At 47.0% G+C, this 10000-nt stretch overlaps 2 protein-coding genes across 3 annotated transcripts in view; one reads left to right on the top strand and one right to left on the bottom strand.

Moving 5' to 3' along the window:
- Nucleotides 1-4227, top strand: part of usp11 (ubiquitin specific peptidase 11) — a 27003-nt gene extending 22776 nt beyond the window's left edge. The window contains exons 15-21 of the mRNA XM_065961459.1: nucleotides 436-924; nucleotides 1089-1159; nucleotides 1392-1504; nucleotides 1582-1731; nucleotides 2089-2204; nucleotides 2489-2577; nucleotides 2658-4227. Of these exons, the coding sequence (XP_065817531.1) occupies nucleotides 436-924; nucleotides 1089-1159; nucleotides 1392-1504; nucleotides 1582-1731; nucleotides 2089-2204; nucleotides 2489-2577; nucleotides 2658-2834 (1205 nt within the window). The 3' untranslated portion in view covers nucleotides 2835-4227. The remainder of the gene's footprint in view (nucleotides 1-435; nucleotides 925-1088; nucleotides 1160-1391; nucleotides 1505-1581; nucleotides 1732-2088; nucleotides 2205-2488; nucleotides 2578-2657) is intronic.
- The window catches only part of zgc:86609 (TMCO1/EMC3 family protein), an 8206-nt gene continuing 2431 nt past the window's right edge, over nucleotides 4226-10000 (bottom strand). For both annotated transcript variants that reach the window (XM_020660043.3, XM_020660044.3), the window contains exons 3-9: nucleotides 9759-9816; nucleotides 9582-9675; nucleotides 8743-8847; nucleotides 8571-8652; nucleotides 5898-5977; nucleotides 5122-5204; nucleotides 4226-4880 (exon numbers count right to left, since the gene is read on the bottom strand). In XM_020660043.3, the coding sequence (XP_020515699.1) occupies nucleotides 4752-4880; nucleotides 5122-5204; nucleotides 5898-5977; nucleotides 8571-8652; nucleotides 8743-8847; nucleotides 9582-9675; nucleotides 9759-9816 (631 nt within the window). In that variant the 3' untranslated portion in view covers nucleotides 4226-4751. The remainder of the gene's footprint in view (nucleotides 4881-5121; nucleotides 5205-5897; nucleotides 5978-8570; nucleotides 8653-8742; nucleotides 8848-9581; nucleotides 9676-9758; nucleotides 9817-10000) is intronic.

Genomic DNA, 10000 nt, shown 5'->3' with positions numbered 1-10000 from the left:
GATGATGGTGATGATGATGGTGATGATGGTGATGGTGATGATGGTGATGATAGTGATGGTGATGATGATGGTGATGATGGTGATGGTGATGATGGTGATGATAGTGATGATGGTGATGATGATGATGATGATAGTCGTGATTATGATGGTGGTGATGATGATGGTGATGATGATGATGATGGTGATGATAGTGATGATGATGATGATGATGGTGATGTTGATGGTGATGATAATGATAGTGGTGATGATGGTGATGATAGTGGTGATGATGATGATGATGGTGATGTTGATGGTGATGAAAGTCTTAATTATTATGACATGAGCCGAGCTCCTGAAATGTCCGGTGAAGAGGAGCTGTGATGTTTCTGTCTCAGACTTGTGATGCATGTCTGTGTAAACTGCAGCTTCACTCTGATTGGTTCTTTGTTCTCTCAGACGAGGAGCAGGAGGGCGCAGAGAAAGCCGAACCCTTTCAGTCTGATCTCTGCTGCGGTGATTCATCATCCAACAGCCAATCAGACGACACTGCAACAGCCAAGCCCCTCCTCGATCAGAACAACACACAGCCCCCGCCTGACCACGGCGACGGGGAGACCAACAACAAGTCTGAGAACCCCACTGAGCCGATCTGCAGTGCCGACACCACGGACACGGCCAAGGATGTGAATCCTGGAACACACTCGACCGAGGGTGCAGAAATCAGCTCAAAACCACCTCTGCCGTCCAACACCACAGAAGAAGAACAAAAAGAGGAAGACAAGCAGGAGGAGGCGTGCTCTCCCAGCCCAAAAGCCAATGAGCAGCCAGCAAAGAGGAGAGCGTGTCGCAAGAGGAGGAAGAGTCTGTTCACCATCCAGGCGGTCAATTCTAACGGGACGACTGAGAGAGGGACGGGAGAGGGAGGGAGCGCCGTGTCCTTCAGCTGTGAGTCTGAACACACACACACACACACACACACACACTTTGGTAAATATCTAATAAGATGCCTCTTGAAGAGGCAGTATGAGTTAATACTGATGGACTCTTTACACAGCGGCCTCTACCATCAGGGTGTGAATGTATTCAGTACCGTCATGTCTTCTCTGCAGCTCAGCCGTACGTCGCCATCGACTGGGACCCTGAGATGAAGAAGAGATTCTACAATGAAAACGAAGCAGAGGTAAGTGTGAGCCTCTTTAAGCAGACTGTACGTAAAGAAGTCCAAACATATTAAAATATGTTTGAAATATTTTGAATTCATGTCGTGTGTGTGTGTGTGTGTGTGTGTGTGTGTGTGTGTGTGTGTGTGTGTGTGTGTGTGTGTGTGTGTGTGTGTGTGTGTGTGTGTGTGTGTGTGTGTGTGTGTGTGTGTGTGTGTGTGTGTGTGTGTGTGTGTGTGTGTGTGTGTGTAGAAATACGTGAAACACAGCAGCATGGAGGTTCCTCAGCAGCAGACCACGGTGCAGCTGCAGGAGTGCATCGAACTGTTCACTACTGTGGAGACACTGGAGGAGGAGAACCCATGGTAACACACACACACACACACACACACACACACAGAGTGTCCCATATCAAACAGTTGAGACGTGTGTGTGTGTGCAGGTACTGTCCCGTGTGTAAGAAGCACCAGCTGGCCACTAAGAAGTTGGACCTCTGGTCTCTCCCTGAGGTTCTCATCATCCACCTGAAGAGGTTCTCTTACACCAAGTTCACCCGAGAGAAGCTCGACAGCATCGTGGACTTCCCCCTCAGGTACGCACACGTTGCCATGGTAACAAACAGGTTTACACCATTTCTATTTTTACTAGTATCATTTTGAAGTTATATACTCGGCTATCGTGACGACAACGGCCTCTAACGATCGACTCCACGGCTCAGACCCGCAGAACACCGCTGCACTCTTCATCTCTCAGCTGAGTGGCTTTTAATTTATCACGTCCACTCTTCTGATGTGTGTGCGCCCTCTGCTGGTCACAGCGCCCTCCGCTGGTCACAGCAGGGGAGCAGATGAAATTGTCTGTTTTGATTTGAGTTGTGATGAATATTTGATCCTTAGAGGATGTAACGCGGACTAGACTCACCTTAAACTCTGCTGTGACGATGTTTCAGAGATCTCGACTTCTCCGGCTGCCTCCTGAGGAAAAATCTGTCCAATGGAGAGCCTCCCAGCCGCTATGACCTCATCGCTGTGTCCAATCACTACGGAGGACTCAGAGACGGACATTGTAGGTCCCTCTGAGTTTTTATATTAAGAATCATGAAATTCATCTTGATGAAGTTTTTACTGTCATGACCTCACTACCGTGTGTGTGTGTGTGTGTGTGTGTGTGTGTGTGTGTGTGTGTGTGTGTGTGTGTGTGTGTGTGTGTGTGTGTGTGTGTGTGTGTGTGTGTGTGTGTGTGTGTGTGTGTGTGTGTGTGTGTGTGTGTGTGTGTGTGTGTGTGTGTGTGTGTGTGTGTGTGTGTGTGTGTGTGTGTGTGTGTGTGTGTGTGTGTGTGTGTGTGTGTAGACACCAGCTATGCGTGCAACAAAGATAACGGCCAATGGTATTATTTTGATGACAGCAAAGTGACCTACGCCAGAGAAGACCAGATCGTGGTCAGTACCAGACACACAGATAAAATAAAGCGCCCCCTGCTGGTGGTAAATAAACGTAACCTTTGTTTGTTTGTAAACAGACCAACGCTGCCTACGTCCTGTTCTACCATCGACAAGACAAGATCAGAAAACCCACTCTGCCCGCCCCCAACACAAGCCCCACCTCCACCACCCAGCCCGCCAACGACATCACCTCCTGCAAAGACGAGGAGGCCGAGCCGAGTGCCGCCTCTTACGTCACCATGGAAACGGACTGATGAAGCCCGTCTCTCGTGGTCATGACCTCAGAGCGCACTTGAACTGTTTCAGACTCAACATGTTTATTTTTGTTTGTTTTTATTGGGGTGTGAAATCGTGACACTCAGGTAGTTTGACGCACGACGAGCTCCATGTTCATATTAAAGTCGACTTTAAAAAAACATTTTAAATTTCTAAAGACGTTTTAAAAACAGGAAGTGTCCGACCGTTTTAAATCTGAAAAAAGAAATAGACATATTTTAGTTGAAAACATCATCCAGTGTTTGATGTTGGCGTCTAAGATCAAAGCTGATTACATCATTCATTAAAGGACCAATCAAACGTTCAATTCAAGAAGTCACTGGGCCCGCTCTCGTCTGTTACCATGGAAATGACCATCAGACGACATCGACCGTTTCAACCCAATGACGTCAGAGAAAATATTAATGACTCATCTTAATAAATAATCAGCTTTTATTTCATAATCTACTTCCTGTCTCCACAGGCGCCGTTTTCTTGTTTTCAAAGCAACTAACGCTCGTCAATGTCACTTCTCCCTCACTGACCACTGAATCTAGAAGGGGCGGGGCTTCTGATATCAGCTTTGTCAACAACAATGGCGGAGGACATGCTGGTCTGCCTCGTCTTCATGTTTTCTTAAAATGAAAGTAAATATTAAACACACCTGACGTTACAGAGGGAAACAGAAGTTCACTTTAGTAACCATAGCAACGAGGAGTGCTGGTGCAAAGCACTCGAGCGGAGGTGGTGGGTGCTCTTATAGAAATTATATACGGCAGAGCGTGAGGGACACATTCAACAACAGCATTCACACGTTTCCTCTTCAATGATGCTAAACACAGAGCTGCTGTGATGAGGACCAATCAGAGCTGCTGTTGCTGCCCCACATATTGAAGATAAACCGGGTTAAGGTGTTTTATGTTGAGGATGCCACATTTTCATTGACGATAAATCAGCTGACCTCATTTAACTGATGTTTGTAAATAAAAGCTCTTCAGCTGAATCTCCTTAACTTGGACCAATCACGGCGTGCTAGGGATTATGGGTCATTAAACTGAGCGTGTATTTATTTCTCGTTAATCTTTCCGCTGGAGCGTTGACTTTTTTGGGTGATTTGGGACTCTGAGAATCTTTGTTCATATTTATAGGTGACCTTTGGACTGAAGGTCAAAGGTCACAATGGATGTGTGGGCAGAGAGGTGGGGCAGGGTCAAAGGTCAGCTGTGTGGGCTCTGTACAGTATTTTTCTATTAAGAAATGTATTATTAAATTACAGTGCGAGGGGGGCGGGGCTGAATTATTTTCTTCGGTCTTCCCGTCAAATATCAGATGAAAATATTTTATTGTACTGTCGATCTTTTGATATGAATAAACGGAAGATTACCATGACAACAGCGTCACGTGTGTTTATTACCATGACAACAGTGAAACAATAAAACACAGACCACAATCAGGTCTCTCATTGGATCCTTTAATTCATCTGCTGCGCTCTCATTGGACCGCCTCAGCTCAGTCACCAGTGCAGACGTCCTGCAGGAACAACATGAACTCTGTCTTCCTCAAATGTCCCAGCGGTCTTTAAATGTCTCATTCCTGCATCCAGAGACACCAGTCTGCTGCCACACCAGGACCTGGTCTACAATTTGCTGGTTTTACTGAAAACATGCAGGACCTGGTCTACAATGGGAGGACAGAGAGAGCGGCTCAGTGTTTTGAAACAGTGAGTACCCAGAGACCGGACTCGGGGGTTTTGAAGGCACTCTGTGAAGCTTGAGTTGAGTCGTCTTAGAAAAAGGCCAAACGGAGACTTTCAGGATCTCTTTGGGGGTTTTGTGTGAAGTCTGTTTCAGAAGTGTCCTGTTCAAAGACGGGCTTCTTGAACGCCTCTCAAGACGCCCCTCAGCTCCTGCTGGTTTTCAGAACGTGGTGGACTTGAGGTCCTGGCTGAAGACGTTTCCAAAGTTCAGGTCTCTGGACATCAGCTCCTCCTCCACGTTCTCCAGTGCCCACTTGTGTTCCACGATCTCCAGCGCCTCCCACTCGCTCTGAAACACAAACATAGAGAGGGTAAGCTCCGCCTCTTTTTGACCGCCATGAGACCATACTGCAGCTGCTGGCGGTCCAATGATAATGGTCACATGGCGTGCCGGGGTTGGACAGGACGTCCTCTCAAACATCCCTTCTTCAGACTGTGTTGTCTGATGATGTCATCGTTTCTTCACCTCATATTAAAGACTAAAACCCCCCCCCCACACTTGTGACCACATTGAAAATCTTTTTTCTCACCTTGAAAGCTTTGTTGGGGTCAGGGGGCATCGCCATGGCAGCACCAGTCATCTGGTCCTGCATGACCCGTGATTGGTCAGCAGCTACAGGTTTAAAGAGAAAAAGAAGAAGAAGCATCTTGTTTTTATTCACTCAGAATATGAACAAACACGTCTGATGGTCCAAACTTTATGGTCACGAGAGAACGTTTGGTTTAACCAGGAGAGAAAAACGTTTTAAAGAGTCCTGATCCACAGAAGAACATAGATACACGTTTTGGACACCCCTTGGTTTGCCAGATATGAGAGCAGTTATCAGGTCAACCCAACAGGTGTTGCAGCGATGGAAGCTAGAAGTGATTGTACCCGATCTAAAAAGCCTCTGCATGTTTCTAATAAGCTCCACGAGCAGAAACGTGCTCAAACTAGGATCAATATTGGAGATGCTTTTGAAAAATGGAGAGAGGTTAGAACACAGAAAGGTTTACAGACCCATGCAGAGCTGGATAAACACTGAAGCTTCAGAGTCCACCACATGGTGACCTGTGTGAGCATCGACTCTGGGGGGGGGGGGGTGGGAGACTGCTCTCTACAATGTTTAGAATTTAGACTGCAGTACCCATTTTAAACATTAGGGGTCAGAGTTAGAGACTGCTCCTTTAAACATTTAGTCTCTTTGTGAACTAAGATGTTCTCCAACTCGTGAAACAGAAATTACTTAATTTTGTTGTTCAGACTGATTCAGATTCAAACTGAGGATAAAGCAGAGCCGTTTAGTTTCTGGGTCCACTCACTGACCGTTGTCCTGTCCCAGGATCAGGCTGTACATGCTCCTCAGTCCAAACACGTTCAGGAAGTACCAGGAGGCAGAACTCACCCTGAAACAACAACACACACTGATTAATACTCTTTCCACACACACACTAAACTACACGCACGCACACACACACACGCTCTACATCAGGGTGCTTAACCGGTCAATCTGGAGATCTTATATAGAAACTAATCTGAGTATTATTTAACTTCTTTTCCTGCTCGTCTCTCTGCGGTCACGACTGTAGGCATCGCCGGGCACGCTGACACACCAACATACAAAAAATTGCTGCACGCACGCGTTTGTTGGGCCTCAGCCATGTGTGCTGGAAAAAGGACTCAGGCCTGTATCACAGTTCTCAAGTCTGACTAGAGTTATTTTGGAGGGAACTATACAAAGGAGTCTTAGCCTAACACCCCCCAACAGCAACTAACAAATAGGTGTGAAAAGTGGGGGGTGGGGGGTGTCTGAATTCCCTATCCTCATTGGAGGAGGCCTGAGGTTAACCCACAGGCAGCTCCAGTCTTTAAAAGCAATCGCATTGCTCTTTCTCTTCAAGTGTTGTCTGCTGACACCAGAGGACACACTCTCCAACAAGATGGACTCCAGCGTTCGAGACAAAGCCTTTCCTCCTCTTGACTTACACAAGTTAAACTTCAGAGCTGAGGTTGTTCAGTCTAATTAGCTCTTCACATGCTGAATTCAAGCATCAGAGGATTCAGCTGACTACTTCCACGCCGTATTTTTAGGAGTTTTGGGCGCAATCAGATGCTATCAGGTCGAGCAAAAAGAGAGTTTCTTTCTTTTGATTTTTCGTAAGACGTCATTCAACAAAACTGGAAAGGAGCACTGAAGGAAGCCCACTGATCCATGAATCCACAAGGACACATAAAGGACTCTGCAACCAGAATCCCCCTACCCTCCTCCTATATATCTCTCTCTCATTTGCTTAAATTAGTTTATAATAGTTATTTGTTTGATGAAGTTCAATGATTTTGGATTGATGTTGCTTTGTTTAAATAAATTCTGTTATAATTTAAGAGAGCAGTTGTTTGTGATTACTGGTGTATTTGCATTGTGATATAATAAATAAATATAATTATTAATAATATAACCCAAGTTGACTTGATACAACCCCAACAAATGGTGCCCCGTGTGAGGCCTTCAATAAAACCAGCTTTATTGCACAGTAATCCAAACTTTGAATCCTAAAATAGATTTATTGTGAGGAAAAATTGTCTTCTTTTGAAGATTTACTTTTCTTGCTTGTTGTTTATTCAAAACAGACCTGTGGCTTTGTTTATGTCGTATGTTCAACATAATGATGCAGCCAGGGCGACTCTCTGAATGAACTAGGTTGTAAATATAATAATTAAATATAATTATTAATAATATAACCATAGTTGACTAGATGAAACCCCAACATGTTAAAGTCGATCTGTACTGATCGGGAACACGCGTGCTGCGGTCTAACGGTCAATTCGACTCGTTCACAGTTTGTGAACGCAGATTAAACATGTTTGTTTTTATAATCGGACACTTCAAGGACAGCAGAGACGCGCGGAGCCTGTGGCGTGGTATCCAGACCATCACGGACTACAAACCCAAGCCACAGACCTGTGACAGCAACACCTCTCTGCTGAACGACCTCAACAGCTTCTTTGCCAGGTTTGAAGCACACAACAGCACGCCCCCACAGAAGACCACCCCCCCTCCCCACGACCAGACCCTGTGCCTGACTGCAGCCAGCATGAAGAGAACCTTCTCCAAGATCAACACCCGCAAGGCTGCAGATCCAGACAACATTCCTAGCTGTGTGCTGAAGGACTGTGCAGAGGAGCTCAAAGATGTCTTCACGGACATTTTCAACGCTTCTCTGAGTCAGGCTGTTGTTCTGTCGTGCTTCAAAGCCCTCACCATCCACTTTCAATGACTATCGACCCGTTGCACTGACCCCCATCGCCATGAAGTGCTTTGAAAGGTTAGTCATGGCCCACATCAAATCCACCCTCCCCGCCACCCTGGACCCCTACCAGTTTGCATACCGAGGTAACAGATCCACCGAGGATGCCATCTGTTCTGCTCTTCACCCAGCCCTCACCCACCTGGACACCAAAAACTCATGCGTCAGAATGCTGTTCATAGACTTCAGTTCAGCATTCAACACCATGATCCCTCAGCAGCTGATCGGCAAACTGGACCAGCTGGGGCTCAGCACTTCCCTGTGCAACTGGCTGCTGGACTTCCTCAGCGAGAGGCCTCAGACAGTGCGGGTCAACGGCAGCACATCAAAAACCATCATCATGAGCACTGGGGCCCCCCAGGGTTGTGTGCTCAGCCCCCTGCTCTTCACGCTGCTGACCCACGACTGCGCTCCATCCTTCAGCAGCAACCACATTGTGAAGTTCGCGGACGACACAACAGTGGTTGGTTTCATCTCCAACAACCTTCTCTCCGTCATGAGGTCATCATGCTGCGTTGAACTCAAGCGGTGGTTAACCGTTGAGGAGAGCAGCTTCTCATAAATAAAAACATCCTGTTGTTGTTTACAGACGGTGTGTGTGATGTGTTCAAGGGGAAGTAACGGGGAGGTCACAGCGCTCGTTCACAGCGTATGGCGCTCGCTCATGGCGCTCGCTCATGGCACTCGCTCTCACCATGAGGCGTCCAGAGACAGCAGGTCGATCCCTCGCTGCAACATCGGCTTGAACCTCAGCGTCAGAGGGAATGGCACCTTAGCTGCAACAAACAACTACAAAGATTAACAAACAACAACAACAAAGATTAACAAACAACAACAACAAAGATCAAGATCTTTATTTTACTCACTGATGACGAATCCAGAGAACGCCCAGTTGATCCATCCACCAATTACAATCATCGGAAGAACGTTGGTCAAGTTTCCCTTCATCATATCCGTCAACATGCTCGTATCTACACACACACACACACAATTCAATTTATTTTGTATAGCGTCAACTCATAAGTGTTATCTCAAGACACTTTACAAAAAGCAGGTAAAAGACCTTACTTATTGCCACACACACACACACACACACACACACACACACACAGACACACACACACACACACACACACACACACTTCATCTCGAGGCTCCTCCTCTAACATTTCATTTTAAAACGATCTTACTTATTCAGACAAACGGTGATTCTTCACTAACACGCCGTGATACGGACAGAATGTAAGAATGAGGAAATGAAACGGCGTTTCTGGCTCTGAAAGAGGGAGGAGTCCGAGAGAAACTCAGGGTTCACTGAAGAAAACCTGCTCCTGACCTGAGGTTCACAGACTCAGTTACCATAGTAACAGACTCAGAGTTACCTCCCTCTCTGTCGGGTTTCAGTGACCCCCCCCCCCCCTCTCTCGGGTGTCAGTGACCCCCCCCCCCTCTCGGGTTTCAGTGAGCCCCCCCCCCTCTCTCTGGTTTCAATGATCCCCCTCTCTCTGGTTTCAGTGACCCCCCCCTCTCGGGTTTCAGTGAGCCCCCCCCCTCGGGTTTCAGTGAGCCCCCCCTCTCGGGTTTCAGTGAGCCCCCCCCCCTCTCTCGGGTTTCAGTGACCCCCCCCTCTGGTTTCAGTGACCCCCAACAGTTTGGCTCAGTTCAGGGTTCACAGACTGAAACGGGTCCTGGACTCGGGTCTCACCGGTCATGGGGTTCTTGGGGATGACCTTCCTTTTGACATTCTTGAAAAAACCTGTCTCGACGTTGTTGAAGTAATGTTTCCTCATCGCAAAAGACTGAAAAGAGAGAAAACACAACGTCACAATCCACGTTTACACACACACACACAGTGTGTCTGTGTGTCTCTGTTTGTGTGTACCTGTCGAGGGATGTACTTTCCGTTCTCTCTGAGGATGCGACTGCGCAGCAGCACCTGGCTAAACACGAAGAAAACTTCAGATCAGTGATGTCACAGTCGTCTCTTACAGACAGACAGACAGACAGACAGACAGACAGACAGACAGACAGACAGACAGACAGACAGACAGACAGACAGACAGACAGACAGACAGACACACACACACACACACACACACACACACACACACACACACACACACA

The sequence above is a fragment of the Labrus bergylta genome, chromosome 12 (genome assembly GCF_963930695.1).
Source record: "Labrus bergylta chromosome 12, fLabBer1.1, whole genome shotgun sequence".
NCBI classification, from domain to species: domain Eukaryota; kingdom Metazoa; phylum Chordata; class Actinopteri; order Labriformes; family Labridae; genus Labrus; species Labrus bergylta.
Note: the sequence above shows the minus strand (reverse complement) of the source record. Positions and strands in the feature narration are given on the sequence as shown.